This window comes from Telopea speciosissima, chromosome 10, assembly GCF_018873765.1.
Source record: "Telopea speciosissima isolate NSW1024214 ecotype Mountain lineage chromosome 10, Tspe_v1, whole genome shotgun sequence".
Taxonomy (NCBI): Eukaryota; Viridiplantae; Streptophyta; class Magnoliopsida; order Proteales; family Proteaceae; genus Telopea; species Telopea speciosissima.
Genome location: NC_057925.1, coordinates 14,313,575 through 14,331,097, shown reverse-complemented (window position 1 = coordinate 14,331,097; position 17,523 = coordinate 14,313,575). Strand labels below are relative to the sequence as shown.

Here is a 17,523-nt window from a genome sequence, read left to right as displayed (position 1 = left end):
CAACCCAGGTGGTGATTACTCAAGAAAAGTAGTCTCCTCTTTTAAGATTTTTTTGGGAGTAAGAACCATTTTGTAAGCTGAGTTTGCGGATCTCTTGGAAGGAATTCTTAAAGTGAAGGAAATGAGTGTCCCTGCTCTTTGGAATGAATCTGACTCTGCTTCAATGGTACTTTCGGTCCAGTCTAGATCCATCCCTTGTTTTGCCCTCCAAGACTGGAATTTTGTTCAACCATTCTTGAGCTCTATTCCCTGAACACACTACTGTAGGGAGGCAAATCACATTGTGGATTTCTTGGCTAAAGATGTTGCTAAGTCTGGAACTTCAGGAGCCTTGATCCACGTCCCCGATCACATTATAGAGAAGACTGCTTTTGATGCTATGTTTCAGCCAGGGTTTGCATTCTTTTAGTCTTTGTTGCAGCCCCTGCTCATGGCCTTGTTGTAGATGGGGGTTGTCTCCTTTGGCTTGCTTCCTGGGTATGCCCAGGTTGCTCTCCTTGTAATTTTTTCAGTTTTTTTTCTTCTTATTAATGAAGAGAGAGAGAGAGAGAGAGAGAGAGAGAGAGAGAGAGAGAGAGAGAGAGAGAGACTATACGTTAAAAACTTGCAGCATGGGCCATTTTGGTACGTTGCCACATGGCAGATCAGATGAAGTCCAAAAGTTTATACATTGGAAGACCCCAAGAAACGTCTCTCTGCTCACATGCATTTCCTGTAACGTCTTGTAGTTGCTCTTCTGTAACTTCCATATATCTTTTGTAACTTCCATATATTTCTTGTAACGTCTCTAACGTCTTTTAGTCTCTAGACTCTCTACATATATAGCAGTTAGAGCTCTCCAATTCTCACATCTAGCTCTACACTCTAAAGAATCATGGTTGCTTCTTTTAGCTCCTGTTCACCCCTACCGGCTCTAGTCATAGTCTTCTCTATTTACCTTTACACATTTGCCCTAGTTGAAGCTGGTGATAATGGTGGGTTCAGTGTCGATATTATCCACCGGGATTCATTTCTCTCTCCATCTTATGACCCATCGGTGACTCATTTTGAGCGTCTACAGAATGCGTTCCGTCGATCAATATCTCGGGTCAATAATTTCAAACAATCTGTTATCTCCCAATTTGAAGTTTCAACACAGGTTTTCCCTAATGGTGGTTCATATCTCATGAAAATATCATTTGGTACTCCACCAGTAGAGACCCTCGCAATTGTTGATACAGGTAGTGATCTTATTTGGATTCAATGCAAGCCTTGTGAACAATGTTACAAGCAAAAAGATCCTCTATTTGATCCTAACAACTCATCAACCTATCTAAACCTATCATGCAAATCAAAACAATGTGATCTGCTAGGTAGTGGAGGTGATTGTTCAGCTAAAAGTAATGCTTGTGAGTACTCTTATGCTTATGGGGACACATCATTCACTAATGGCCTTCTTGCAACTGAGACATTCACATTGGGTTCCACTAGTGGCAGATCAGTCCCCTTACCAAACAAAATCTTTGGTTGTGGACACAAAAACTTGGGGATCTTCACTGAGAGAGAAAATGGTATAGTTGGCCTGGGAGGGGGTCCTCTATCATTGATTTCGCAACTGAAATCATCTATTGGTGGCAAGTTCTCTTACTGTTTGGTTCCTTTAGAGAACGAAAATGCGACGAGCAAATTGAATTTTGGTAGTGAAGCTGTTGTTTCGGGTGATGATGTCGTCTCGACTCCTTTAGTATCAAAGGATCCTCTTACATTCTATTATTTGACCCTTGAAGGAATTAGTATCGGAAACAAGAGATTGGCATACAAGAATTCATCGACGGTTGGTGCCGATGAGGGAAACATATTCCTCGATTCCGGTTCAACATTGACAACACTCCCAATTGATTTGTACGATAATCTTGAATCAGAAGTGAAGAAATTGATTGATGGTGAAAGTGTTCGAGACCCTATAGGGTTATTAAGTTTATGCTACAAAGCTGATACTGATGTCAATGTTTCAATCACTGCCCATTTTTCTGGTGGTGCTGATCTGAAGTTGAAACAGCTGAATACTTTTGTTAAGATGTCTGAAGAACTTGTATGCTTTGCCTTTATCCCTCAAGATGGTGTGAGTGTATTTGGGAATATAGCTCAAATGGATTTCTTGGTTGGCCATGATCTTGAAAAAAGGAAGGTCTATTTCAAGCCAGCTGATTGCTCCAAGCAGTAGTTTCATGTATTGGAAATTTCATGGATTGTGTGTTTTGAACTCTTTGTTTATAATAATGATATTGTCAATATTTTCTGCTTCTCCATTAATATCTATATCTACTCATAGACTGTTTCAGTAACAAAATTATTTCATTGGATCATTTAATGTTTTTCTTATAAAAAAAAAAAGCATTTAGTGTTTTCTTTTTGAGAACCATCTCTCTCTCTCTCGCAAAGGGAAAGTCAATGCTTGACATTATATACTGATTATTTAATTCTAATGTCAACTTGGTTTAAGTAGTGGTCCTGAGTGGATCCATTTTTATCTCTTTTAGAGAGAGAGAGGGAAAGTCAAGGCTTGACATTATATGTTGATTATTTAATTCTAATATCAACTTGATTTAAATACTGGTCGTGATTGGATCCATTTTTATCTCTTTTAGAGAGAGAGAGAGAGAGGGAAAGTCAAGGCTTGACATTATATGTTGATTATTTAATTTTAATGTCAACTTGGTTTAAGTAGTGGTCGTGAGTGGATCCATTTTTATCTCTTTTAGAGAGAGAGAGAGGGAAAGTCAAGGCTTGACATTATATGTTGATTATTTAATTCTAATGTCAACTTGGTTTAAGTAGTGGTCGTGAGTGGATCCATTTTTATCTCTTTGAGAGAGAGAGAGAGATGTCTCTGTTGAAAAAGAAGAACCTAAAAAAATGCAAACAAGAATGGAAGTCACAAACAACAATCACACAATGCACATAAGAATTTATGTCGTTCGCAAAATTGTCTATGTCCACGATGAGATGTGACCTGTTTCACTATCATGGAAAAGAGGTTACAGCTGCTTTTCCTCGCACCTCTCTCAGATTACAAAGAAAACCATCTCGTTGCAAATATATAATGAAACCTTACATAGGTACATATTAATGAAATACCCATGTATCCTTACAAAAAATTCCTTGGGAGTGACCACCCCGAACCCCATGGGCCCACCAGTTCATCGAGGCCCTTGTAATGAATCCCCTACAACCTCTTAACTGTTGGATTATGTCCATCAAATCCAAATTTGTTTTGAATAATTAAATTTAATTTCTATTATTGCATGAATTCAATTACGAGCTTATAAGATTGTTTCATGGATTTTCACCCAAAACAATTCTCAACTAAGGGTAGGATTGGACATCCTGTTCATATGGTCGTTATATTGTATGTCACTAGAAATGATGATTTAAGGGCATAAATGCAATTACACATTACATGTGTATATAAAAGAATCCGGTACAATTCTCATATGTAGTACTATCTGTGGTATTAAGAAGAGATACGTACCCATCACCAGTTGACCATTTGACCTGACAGACCCTTATCGTTACAGTGTTACATTATGGGTTTTGGTACATTAATGGTTGATGTCATGCAGCCTATATATCGGTGTGTTGGATTTGTGATTGTGCATCGTGAACGAAAGAGATGTTCAACATGGAACCACTACCCTTAATTGGGGAATATCAGAAGAAAGAGAAAATTTGTGATCAATCGGATTGGAATCTAGATCCTTGGCGTTTTTGTAAATTGATTACAAAATTATTTTCTTATTATCAAGTATATATTATTATATTATTTCAACGATATTTGATAGCGTTTTTGGTATCTGATTGTGATCACATAATCTCTAATAGGGACATGTACAATGAATTGGGGTTAGACAGTATTTAACATTACATGTCTTATATTCATCATGAGATATTATTTAGTGAAAGACTTTATATGCAAATTAAAGAGTTTAATTATGCATAACATTTATTAGGAAAATAAAATAAGTTGAATATCTTTTTAATTAGGGATGAGATTATCATCTATAATTAAAGAGATATCAAAATCCCTTTTAGTTTCTGTCTCTTCCCATAAAAAAAAGATAGATTGCGAGCTATTTATAGGCAGCACCCTTTTGGAGTCTCTCTCTCTCTCGTGTGTGAATGGTGGTGCTAGTTTGAGACAGTGAATCTCAAATTGTTTGGTGATAGTTTTAGTTGTTTGTTTGCTATAAATAATCGGAGGTTTTGATCCCTAGAGAGGTTTTGTCCATTTTTCTTCTCCCTTGGACTTTAGTTTTTGTTTATTTTGGCCTTCAGGAGCCCTGTTGATGATTAAGCCGCGGAAGCCCGCTGCCTAATCCATTTAGTGCCTTGGTGTTGCCCGAAGTGCAAGCAAAATGATCTTTCATCCCTAGTGACGTCGTTACTCTATCCGAAGTTCGAGTAGCAGAAGTCTCACTTATAACCGTTACTATACCCAAAGTCTGAGTTGTGAGATCTCTCTTTCATAATAGTATAGTTGTTACTCTGCTAAAAGTTTGAGTTACGAAATACCCTGCTCGACAAGAGAGAAACATGTAGTATGTCCATCTCCACCTGAGTCGGGTGGTTCCTATTTCGCATTTTTCACGTTTTTTGTATATTTCGCAGTCAAGTTCATATTATCATTTTGTCCTTTTATTTATTTATTTATTTTTTTGCATAATGTAGATCGTTTAAGCATATTTTTGTTTTTTTTGCTCTTTCATTATTTTATGTATATTTATCATTTTAAATATTAGCATAAATTGCATCATCATGGGAGAACATTCGAAATCAAACATCCAGTAAAAGACCGGTTCAATCGGGCGAGATGGGTGCCTAAAACCTGACCACTTATCCAAATTCTTTGAGCAGACCATATGGAATCATGTAACATTTTTTAATTTTATTGGATAGGGCTAGACCCATTGGGTCTTAAGCCTTAATCCTAGGTGGCGACTCCATTTTTATTTTTAAATATTATATGATTCCAAGCTCCAACCCCCTCCCAATAATTGTCAGAGACCTCGTGGAATAAGTAATACTCTTCGGAACAACCACCTGCCCAATAGATAGCGGGACATTCCAGCTTCCCTAATTTACGAATGGTCGCGGTAACTACACTGACGACAGCCGCCTACGGTGCTGCAAGACACTCCGTGGGAAAAGGGTGTGCGGTAATCCCAGTATGGTTGGTGTTGCAAGACACTCCGTGTGATATACCGTTTCAATTCGATGCTCACAATGAGCATTACGCCTGCTGGGCAAGGTGGGTTGAGAGTCGGTAGCTGTTAAGCCTGTTATGCACCATTCTCACATGATTGGACAATGTCGGATCTTTTATGAAGAGAATTCTTACCATCGCATCAAAAGCGGTTGAGAGAGAGTCATGTTAATAATTACCAAATATGTGAGGGTGGTGTGGTCTTTTTTCTCATAAATCGAGTTCCTTGTTTGAGAGAGGTGTCTAGATTCATCGGCACCTTGTTGTCATCATCGCTCGAGGGGTGACAAAATAGGTGTCTATAAATATTCTAAATCGAAACGATTGATAAAAAATTTCAATAAAATGGTTTTTTAAACGGTTCTAGTTAAATAGTTTTATCGGTTTCGATTTTGATTTTGATTCGAGTTACCAATTTTGGGCCCAATTGAGAACGGACCTATTTTTATTGGGTTTGAACCACTATATTAGGCTCACGTTGTGACTTAAGAAATGAAAACAGATTAAATTAATTTACATGGAGTAAATCCACTACAAAAACAGTAGAAAACGTATATAGCATGTTAGGACTAACCGGTTTTTAAATGGTTTAGTATGTATAATCGGTTCAATGGTATATTGAATCTAATCAGTTTTAATCAGTTCAAACCAATGGTTTATTGATTCAAAACCGAACCAAAGCGTTTAATAAACGTTTTTCTTTTTAAGAGCAAAACTTAATTGATTAGTAAACGATTTAGCGGTTCTAATTTAAACAGTTCTATTATGTTTCGGTAAACAGTTGGAATTGATTTCACTATAACAAAAAAAAAAAAAAAAACGGTTTTTTTTTGCAATTGACACCTTTACATAGGATTATTATCTTCTCCAATTCCTAAAGTTTGGCAGTGTGGCAGTGCTAGGTGGACATCAACCTAACGGTGGACTATAAAAGCTCGGACCGTTGGAGAGGATAATTTTCTCCACCAGCTTGGCATATCCACCTAGCACTGCCGCACTGCCGAGCTTTAGGAAATTGGAGAGGATAAATTTCCCCCTTACATAGGTTTGATCTGCTCAACTTGTTCACATGTGTTTTGGATGGAGCAAGATTTTTTGCATTTACTTTTTATTTTTTAGGTATATATATTTTGGGGGAAAAAAAGTTGATTGGTCGCATGCCCCTACATCCAACCACAAGGTTGGCGAAATGACCACCCCACTCCCCATGTTGGATGTTTGGGTGCACTCCCATTGGTCCCCATGTTGGCGTAGGGGTCATGCGACCAAGCAGATGCAGAGTTCTCTCTCCCATATATTTTTTACTTGCTTTTTCGTCATGTCGAGAACTTGAATTGAATTCAAAATTTTACAGGTGGGTAGTGAATAATTAAGACTTTTTAAATAATGGAGGAGAGAACGGTACCTGGTCGTGTGACCCTACGCCAGTCCAAGGGCTAATAGGAGTGTGTGCCCAGGCATCAACATGGGGGTGGGGTGGTCATTTCGCCATCCGTGTCTGGCGTAGGGGTGTGCGACTTCTTTTTCCCTTAAATATATTTTGGGAAAACTTACTTTTTCTTTATGTCAAGAATTTGGATTAGGTTCAATTTTCACAAGGGATTGGGAATTATTAAGGGTGTCAAAACCTAGCCCGTACCGATAAGATTGACCAAAACCAACCGAAAAAACCAGACCAAACCGAATGAAACAAATAAAAAACCATTGAGTAAAAGTTTGTGAATAGGTGTTGATTATCCATTGATTTTAAAATGTGAGAAATTTCTGGTTGTAAGGAGAATTGTAACAATGCTTCCATTGATCTCCTCGTTAACTACATTAGCTGGATAGTAAATGAACGATTTGATAGTAGGGTTCATTTTATGATTTTAATATTAGTTATCTTCTTAGTGATTAGTTATTCATTGATTTCAATATTAGTTATCTTCCCCTTACAATTAATGATAAATAATAATATGATTTATAACAATAATTTCGCTACAAAATTCTATTTATCCATGGATTTCAATATTACTTATCTTTCCCTTACAATTTATTATGTTTTGTTCGGATTACAACATAAACACATCAAATCAATTTTCTTGGTAGAGAAGCTCCCATTTTTAGAAAGTGTGTACCACCACGAGTCTTCGGCTTTAGTGATACTAATTCTAAGAATTGCATGCACAGAGGAGGATTGAAAACATGCAATTAACTTAGAAATGTCCCAGTCATTATGAATGAAATCACTTACAGAGCCAAAGTTTGGAGAGAGGAGAATTACCTAAGGTATGGACTTACCTGTCCTCATGGGGACCCAAGGATCGTACCAACAGGAAGTAGCCTGTCCATTCCCAACTCGGCGAAAAGAGATGGTCCTCAAGTCCGGGAGGATCTTGGATATGTTGTTCCAGGTCTAAGATCCTCTCTTTTGACAAATTTTAGGGTCAAAGATGGAAGATTTGGGAAAATACTTAGCCTTAAGAATTCTACCCCAACTGATGATGGTTCAGTAATAAGTCTCCATCCAAGCTTAAGTATTAGTGCTCTATTATGGACCTTTGATTTTTGGAGGCCTAAGCCACCAAAAGCAGGGGGCTTACAAATAGAATCCCATCCAACCAAGTGACTACGAGTCTTATCCCCATGGTCATTATTCCAAAATCTAAGGTAAATTCTATCTAACTCCTGACACGTCTTATGAGGCAGAAGGAAATGGGACATATGATATGCAGGAGTTGAGGCCAATACAGATTGGATCAAAACTCTTCTTCCCGCATAGGAGAGAAGATTCGCCTTCCAAGTAGAAAGCTTAGATCAGACTCTATCCACCAGGATAGTAAAGTCCTTATGTCTGGATCTAGAATGGCATAGCCTAATTCCTAAGACAGACTTAATTGTCATTTCCTTCATCTTAAAAAGGTTGCAGAGTTGTTTTTTATTTTCCAACCCAACCCCTTTGCTAAAGAAAATGTCACTTTTACCAAAATTAATTTCTTGTCCTGTAATATCAGAGAATAGATCAAGGACCGACATAATAGTTAAAAAATCGTCATCAGTAGCACGACAAAAAATGAAAGTATCATCAGCAAAAAGCAAATGAGATATTTCAGGTGCAGTGCGTGCAATCTTAATGCCTTTGAAGAGGCCAATCTCCCTATATCCAGTCTGGATAACACTTCCATAGTCAATAGAAAAAGGCAAGGACTTAAAGGGCAGCCTTGGCGCAACCCCCTCTGAGGGACAAGGTAATCAAAAGAGCTCCCCTGCAGTTTGAAAGAGAAGGAGGTTGTGGTTATTAGAGCCATTACCAAAGAGATCCAATGGTCATCAAATCCTAGATAATTTAGGAGATTGGACAGGAGATTCCATTCAACCCTGTCATAGGCTTTGGACATATCTATCTTAATAGTAGCATAGCCAACCTTACTTTTGTGTTGCTTAAGAAACTGAAAAATTTCCTGGGCTATGGCAATGTTATCCTCAATTTGTCGGCCGGCCACAAAAGCCGCCTGGAAAGGGGAGACAACAGACGGGAGGAGGGGCTTGAGTCGGTTGACCATAGTTTTTGCTATGATCTTGTAGCTGACATTACAGAGGCTAATAGGACAGAAATCCATCACAGATGTGGCATTCTCAGTTTTAGGTATCATACAAAACAAAGTGTGGTTGCACCTAGTAGGGAGAGTCACATTTTTGAAAAAAGTTTGGACAAAACTAACCACATCTTCCCAAATAAAATCCCAACATTGCTGATAAAAACACGCTTGAAAATAATATGGTAGGCTGACCGTAAGATGGCTTCGGGACCTCCTTGATAAGGCCATTTGTCATACTTCGTGGCTTATTTCGATTATATGTCCCCATGTTTGGGTTTTCCAAATGGTTCTAATTGGTTTTTCTTCTTAGACCTTTCATACTTGTTTAATAACACTTGGGCCCAACCAAAAGGCCAGGTGGCAGTTATTAAAGGAATGTAGAAATTTTCATCCCCTTTCCTTAGAAGGCTAAACAGAATAATTAAATTGTCTTCTATCATCATCAGGTGTGTGTGTGGTGTGTGTTGTGTATATCCTTCAAAAGATACATTCAATAGAAAAGGCAAACGAATTTTGAATCTTTAATATTAAAACAATAATAAAATCCAACAGTTATTGATAATCCCTTGAAAAGAAACTTAATTAGTCCATCACATAGCCATGATTAGAGATATTGGAATTCAGTCTTGAATGATTTTTTTTAAATAATAATTAATTCAAAAAAAAAAAAACAACATCCAAATTCAAAGTCATAGTCTCTCTTTGTTTCTCTATTTAAACACTATTAGCTAGATTATAAGCTATAGAAACTTATGCTCCATAATGTTTCATAATGGTGTTGATAAATAGGAGAATAGAAAATAAACCCCACGGCCATTAAAAAGTCTAGCAATGATCCAACCAACCAACCAGCTCTTAACAATTAGTTCAAACATCTATGATTGTTACTCCCAATAACTTTGCTCGTTGAAGTCCTTAGTATAATCAGTTTGCTTTTGCCTTTTGAGCATATCCTGCATATCTAAAATCTATGGATACAAGCTCTAAATTTTTATCAATTAACATAACAAAAGTACAACCAGCTTTACAAGATTCTTTGGCAAAGCTTCCATCACAAATGTGATTTATTTATATCGTTGTCTAGTCGTGCAACGCCTGCACTAATGTGGGGGTTGATGAGAGCATATGCAGGGGCATCAACATAGATGCGATTTTTTATTTCATGGGAGGGGGTAGGGGCAGGCGGTATTTATGTACACTCCTGTGTTTGGGTGCGTTCGTATATATATATGGGTTTTCTTCCTGCCACTATGCCTAGTGAAGTAGAACGCATCACTATTTACGACATGAGTCAATCTATGTGATAAACGACAATGCAAGCATCGCATTGGTACAATTTCAGTTTAAAGTGAGTAGAGGAAGTAACTAAAATTACAAAAGATGTCATTTCGTATTTTGTATTCATCTCTATATGATGGCATTTTGATGTGTAAGCAAGTGAAACAATTGAGATTTGAGGATTTTCGAGTTAGAGTTTTTGGGTGAGAGATCTAGCTCGTTTTGGTGTTCTTGAGAGAACTATACTATAATCTTCTTCCATTACATAGTAAATCATCTTCAACTTCGGGCATGGCTGTAGCACATCAAATTGGCGTGTGAACCACATTAAATCTTTGTGCCATCTTTGTTCTGTTTTGTTATTATTCGTGTTTCTTTGGTGTTTGTTTTAACCGATACACAAGAAAAGGACATAACAATTCATATATAGAGGTTGAGAGGAGAGAGATAGAGATAGAGACCGCTGGCCTATCCTACACCGCTTACTCAGAGAACTGTTTCCCTTAAAATTATTTCCTACTGAAACCTCTCCCCCTCCAGTCCACCCCCTCCCCCACTCCCCTAGAGGAGAGAAAAAAAAAAATGAGAACCATGCTTAGGTGAGGATTTGTCTGCCATTTAGAGTAACTCAGAGATTGGTCTATTCGTCCAACAGTTTAGAGCATGTTTGGCTAGTTTTGTGAAAGAGACATCCCATGTAGCTTCGGATTAATTGATGATAAAATTCATTATCTTCATCATTGGGTTGGGGTGGGTGTTTTGGAAATCATTCTATAAAACCAAACACTTCCAACGAATTGTTCTCATACATGAAAAATCAGAATCAATTTAAATTTGTAGTTACTTAAGAGTAACTGGTTTCTAAATCCCTCAAAAATTAATTATTGGTATTGGAAGGAAAGAATGAATTGTTACATGAGCAGCAGTCATAAATCTGGAAGTTTGGTGTACCCAACAAGAAATCATCCATTAAGGGTTGTTGCAGCAAAGTGGGTTGTTGTTGAGCTTCAGCTTCCTTCTCCTTACATATCATTGAGTTATAATCACATGAGAAGCTCTCTTGTTGATATAGTAGTGTGTTAAGAACTTGGGCTTGTGCAGTAGCCAATTGCATCTGAAGTTGTCTCACAAGCTTCTGCAATCTGCAAACTTCACCTGCACATCCATGCACTGGATCTTTAATCCTCGCCCCCGCCTCGTAGACCAAGCTATCCACTGCATCAGCTTTTTGGCTCTCTGGTAATTCCTGCATTAATCACACAATGATTAATAGAAATCACAATAGAGAATAGGGTTACAACCGTTCGTCCTCACACCTCTCTCAGATTGCATTATAGAGAAAGAACCCCGTGGTCAAGTGCCTAGCACACTTGGTAGCTAGTGGTGCGTAAAGGCCTATTGCTATCAGGAGGTCTTGAGTTCAAGTCTCCTGGTTCACATCTTACATCCCCCCTACCTAATAAAAAAAAAAGAAAAAAAAAACTTCACCACAAATTTATAGCGAAACCCTATACACCATACTTAGGTAAGCGACAGAATATAAGACATCAAACCCTAACAAGTAGTACCTGCAAGATTTTGACGACGTTACTGGCTCCAAATACTCTATGAACAGCCAAGAACTTGACGGGTTGGTTTGGGGGAAAGTATGGTGCAAGGACGCATCTTAGGACACATCGTCGACGGAGGGTCTTACAAGCGCCGCAAGGTCTGATGACAAGAGGAGGAGGAAGTTCAGATTGATCATGATGATGATGATGAGGAGAAGGAGGAGGAGGAGGAGGAGGAAAACCAGAAGATGATTGAGGAGAAGACCAAGTAGTAGAGCAATCACTGGAAACAAAAAATGGAGGAGATGATGAAGTCATAGAAGTGACCAGGGGGGCTCGTTTGAAGGTATATCTTCGAAGAGAGAGTGTGGTGGGCTATGGAGTATGGCCTATTTATGGAGATGAAGAAGATTGGTTCAAGAGAAGAAAGAAAATGGATTAAGACTGTTATGAACGAAGGGGTTGAATAGCCAACTTAAGTTTGAAACTGACAGATATATCACACCAAAGCAAAACTTGTGTCTTACAATTCAAAGTTCGATAATTCCTATATTAAGGATTCAGACCCTGACAAGACCTAGGGCAAGGTCTTTTTTCTATTTGACGTCGTGTGGGAAAGGTTCTTGCATGTAATTATTATTTTATGTTGGATTTAAATTCTTTTCAATTCCCCTATGGTGTAATGCGGTGCAGTTCAAGATGAATAACTCGACACCTGGCAGACATAACATTCAATAGTGCCGAGCTTGAGAAGAAAAAAAAAAAAATGATGCGGTAGCAATGAAATCAAAATTCAAATTAAATAGATGAACCGACCACTATTCTTCTTTATATTATCCTTTCTGTATTTCTATTAAAATTAAAATGGAAATGGAACTGTTTGTAATCATTGTAATAATAATAATAATAATAATTTTTGGCTTTTAATTTTGATTGTTCAAATTTTACTTTATTTTGCAGTCAAATTCTTTGGACTAAAAAAATAAAAATATGTTGAAAAATATAATTACCAAATATAAAAATAATTTTAATTAAAAATAAATATTACATTAAAAATTACAATACCAAAGGTAGGAAAAAAATTAAGTAGCTTATACAATCATGATTACAAAAGTTTCATTTTTCTTTATCTAAAGAATTTCATTTCCATTCCTACAACAAACCGTAGGTATCAAGAACTATCGATGATTCCACAAAAAACATGTGATTTCCACTTGGAAAGAAATGAAGTTATATATATAGGGCAAGATATTGTTGTCAAGTTGTGTAGCGTCTACACCAGCATGAGTGTCAATGAGACTGTACACATGGGAATTAATATAAATTATATATGTTTCGTGAAGTATAACGCATCACTATTTGTCACATGGCAGTACATGGGTAAGGCTATATGATAGACGGCCATGTAAACATCTCATTTATACAATTTTATCTTAAAATGAATGAGAAAGTAGCTAAAATTACAAAAGATGCACCATTTTGTAATGTATATTCATCTTCATTTGATGCCATCTTGATAATTTTACTAAAACTTAGAATCAGATTTTGAGCAACTTTTCTTATGTGTTTTGAACTAAAATTTTACCATTGAGACGTATCTGAGTCCTCTATCACAGACAAACTCATGTAATACCAAATGGCAAAAGGATAAATGTTATACTTTCATGAAACATGTTATCTATATAAAAAATGACTCATCGCTGTCAAATGTGTGTGTGTGCGCGTGCAAATGACTCAGCCCACCCCTTCTCCAAACTTGAAACATGATAAACATTTGAGACAGAGAGAGAGAGAGTCAAATCAATGCCCCTTCCAATCTTCTTTTGACATCCTACTTGGAGACAAGGCTAGCAGCCATTTCTGATTGGGCTAGTCATCAAAAATCAAACTCTATGAGCCCTGTAGTCGAAAAGTTTAACTACCACAAAAGGCAACAGAGAGAGAGAGAGAGAGAGAGATTTTGGAGGTCTCAAATTAATGGAAACAGATTCTCTACGGCAGTAAATGCACGCCCCACATGGTCTGCACCGCTATGACCACTTGAGCAGCTGGACTATAGAAGATCTGGATCCCAAATCAATGCCTCTATATATATATATATATATGTATAGAGAGAGAGAGAGAGAGAGACTCAAATCAATGGCCCTACCAATCTTCTTTGGACATCCTATTTGAAGTCAAGGCTAGCAGTCATTTTTGATTGGGCTAGTCATCCAAAATCAAAGTCATGTGCCCTGTAATTAAAAAGTTAAACTACCGCATGAGGCAAGATTTTCAATTAAGTTCAAAGAACGTGATTACAAAAGTTTTTTTTATTTTTATAAAACATTGTCAATCACATCCTTAAATTTTTTGAGGGAACTATTACTGATATCTATGTTTTGACAAACAAGGAGATTCTTTTTTTATAGCCTTAGTTATCAATCTAGCTAGATATGCTCAATCTAACAATATTGTTTAGTATTCACTTCCGAAGTAATCTATTTTGTTTCTTTCCTATAAAAAATAAATAAATAAATAAATAAAAGAATACTATCCCTACATTCTTTAAAGGAATTGTAAGGAATCACCAGAGTTTCAACCAAGAAAAAAATCTCTTACATGATTTTTCACTTGAAAGGAAATGAAGCCTCAAGAAAACACATATATACATCATGAAGTTATGGAGTGTCTAATCAAGTTGATTATTGCTGGTGTGGTACACCTATGTTTACTGCCTTACACTACAGGAATTAGGGCTGCAAAAGGATCAGGTTGGGTTAGGCTTTTTAAAACCCCAGTCCAATCCTGAGTCCCCTTAGTCGGGCCGAGCTAACCCTGATTGACCCTGATCATGGAGTGAGGGAAGGGAGAGATACATGAACTGGACTAAGTTGGGGGCTGGGTCAGGGAGAAAATTATGAATTTTACATAAAATAACACTATAATAAAATATATTATCACTTATTATCTTCATATATGATATATTATATAACAAAATATATGTGACATTTGAAGTTTAGTATATCAATATATATTTTATAATATAACTTAAAACAAGCTCAGGTCAGGTTCAGCCCGAGGCCTCAATCCTAGTCCGACCCGACCCGACCCTGACTCAGTGCAGAAATTCTCGACCTTGACCCTGCCCTCAGGGCCAGGTATCTCAGCCCAAGCCCTGTTCGGGCTCAGGGTGGGTTTGGGCCAACAAAGCCAAACCTGCACCCCTAACAGGAATGATTGAGAGAGAGAATTACGGTTTAGGGAAAAACTTTTCCACGACGGTGCAATTTCTTTCACATGGATCTTTTTCTTATTTGTCAATATATATATTGATCCCATGTGGATGAGAGTTCAGATTTTTTTTTTTTTTTTGGAATTAGGAGCTTTTATATATATATTTTTTTAAAGCGGGGGGGGGGGGGGTGAATAATTATCACCTCCAATTCCTCTAATAGGGAGGAGTGGATCCCACTTTGGGCAGTGTTTTTGGACAGGGGTAGGGTGGTCATTCCCGCTCCCATGTGAGGAATTGGAGGGGGCAACGAATTAGAGAGGACAATGATTCGAGAGGAACGGGGAGGGTGGAAGGTAACAATTAGAACACTCAAACTGGAGACCTCCTGGTGAGCATGGCATGAAGCGCACCACATGCAGCTCACCAACTGCGGTAGGCAGTTATTGTTGAATTCAGATCTTTTGCACGTACATCACCTGATCGAACACTTCATATGTCAACACCTGTCCCTTTTGTTTCTATAAACAATACCCTTCTTCACCTTTTAAATGACAGTGAACGTATATGCAGGGGCAGGGGATCTCAACTCAGTGGATGATACTTTTTATGTAAACAGCCATTGGTATTCCTCATTCACACTGGTAGTGTGAGCCAAAGCCAGCAACCATGCATCAACCAGATCGATCAAACTCACCACACAATACAGCATAGCACAGCACAGCACAGCACAGCAGCCTTCCATCAATGGAAATGATTTTTTGACTTTTATGGTCCAAGAAAAAATGAGCATGAGAACATGCATGGAGAATAATGCCAACGATAGTAACTATTATTGACCATACGGCCGAACAAAAACTATAAGGAATCTTTGAATTAAGGCAGGAGAAAAACATGATAATTTTAAAGACATAACCAGATTTACTCAAAATTGAAAGCTACATTATTGAAAGCGAGGTCACCAGGTGAAGTGAGTTCCCATGAGACTCCTGCTGGATTAACTTTTGAAAGATTTGTCATTAATTAAGGAGCATGAAATCCCTTTTTTTTTTGTTTTTAGTAGGCTTTGTCTGGTTGTAAGAGAAAAGTATGTGACATCAAATTAGTACTAAAATGAAAAATTATATAGTCATTACTAAAATTATGTAGTCAGTATCACTGATATTCTTCCATCTCCAACTAAATCTTCTTGGCCCTGGTATTGTATTAAGGATTTAGTATATATCTCTGATATGGCCCAAGACATAGTGTTTGAAAAATTTTGTAATCATTACTAAACTAATGTGCTGGAAATTAGTCATCAAAACCATACATGATATGTACATGTAAAAAGAGGGTGTAGATTACTTATCTGATTTGTAGACGAACCGCGGTTGAAGATGGTGAATACAAACACTTACATTGCATCACAAACTTGTTAACATCATGAAGACATTCAAAGAATTAGATGGGGGCTGAGTAGTGCCACTAGTCACTCTCCTTAAGATTGTAAACGCCCCTTAAGGTGCAATAGGGTTCTGGGAAATCAACCTCCAAGATAAACCAATAGCCCTTCCAATAGTTATTGCACTCTCTTATTGGGTCATGTCGAGATACGTTCAGGTTGTGCTTAATCAACCAAAAGAATGGAGTAGAAACATCTCCCAAAACAGTGAAAACTAGAAGCAAAACTGAAAAAGGAATTTGAGAGAGAGAGAGAGAGAGAATGTAGAACACTTAGAATGCACTCTAACAAGTGTCCAAAACGTCCTTTATATATAGAGGAGAAGGACCCCTTGGAAGTACCCTTCCTAAGGGATGTGTCCCTATTATTGGTGAAGCCTGATCTCAGTCCAGAAAGTGATTTGATTCTTCAACGGGTTGTTTCGCCTTCTAAACGCACCAAAATGACCAAAAAGTGCATACTGTAGAGCTCGTCGAGATCTTCGATTTGATATGTATTTCGCCCTATGTTGGTTCAGGTCCGAACCAAACTGGGTGGGTCTCTAGGGGCAGTCTTGTACTTTCTGGGTTAGGGTTTTTCTATGTATTGTAGTTATCTCTTTTAGAGATGAGTTAGTGAGGGTTTGTATTTGCTTCACAAAAATACTAGATTCGTTCTATCGCTCGACCGTGGATGTAGCCTTCCTTCTTGGGGGTGAACCACATAAATCTTGTCACGTGTGTGTGGTTTTGCTTTCCCTTTGCATTTCTTCTGCAAAGTCGCCATTCTGCTGCGTTGTTTTTCTAACAACCCCTTCAAGAGACACATGAAAATTGGCCAATAACGGCACTCAAAGAGTGTTTGACGGCACACGAAGAGGCATCGTCGACACCAACAACAGATCGATCGAAGTTGCACAGCCATGCCGACTTCTGATAGGACCAACACAAGTCGGATCGAACAAGGGAGTGTCAGATGGGATTTGATGGTACACAAAGAGGCATCGTCAACACCAATGACAGGTCGGTTGGTACCGCACAGCCATGCCGACTTCTAATGGGACCAACACAAGTCGAATAGAACAAGGGAGTGTCAGATGTCCTGATAGACCTTGAAACCAACAACACTCTGCCCGACGCACAACAAGAAAAACCTGATACTAGCAAAACTATATTTGGCTTGACATCTGACATAATGTATGAAAGGGTCCTGGGCCAAGCATAGGGTGGTTTGAAAAT

The 17,523-nt window shown here is 37.8% G+C and overlaps 2 protein-coding genes across 2 annotated transcripts; one reads left to right on the top strand and one right to left on the bottom strand.

Annotated features, from left to right (window-relative positions):
• The first annotated feature begins 826 nt into the window (after positions 1 to 826).
• On the top strand, positions 827 to 2,203 carry LOC122643302 (aspartic proteinase CDR1-like). Its single transcript, XM_043836937.1, has one exon. It carries the CDS (start codon positions 875 to 877, stop codon positions 2,201 to 2,203), a length of 1,329 nt encoding a protein of 442 aa, XP_043692872.1. The 5' UTR covers positions 827 to 874.
• Positions 2,204 to 10,951: 8,748 nt separating this feature from the next.
• On the bottom strand, positions 10,952 to 11,966 carry LOC122643301 (LOB domain-containing protein 1-like). Its single transcript, XM_043836936.1, has 2 exons — positions 11,667 to 11,966; positions 10,952 to 11,344 (listed from the first exon to the last, which is right to left on the bottom strand). The coding sequence occupies exons 1-2, from the start codon at positions 11,964 to 11,966 to the stop codon at positions 10,976 to 10,978; spliced, it is 669 nt and encodes a 222-aa protein (XP_043692871.1). The 3' UTR covers positions 10,952 to 10,975.
• Between the last annotated feature and the right edge of the window lie 5,557 nt (positions 11,967 to 17,523).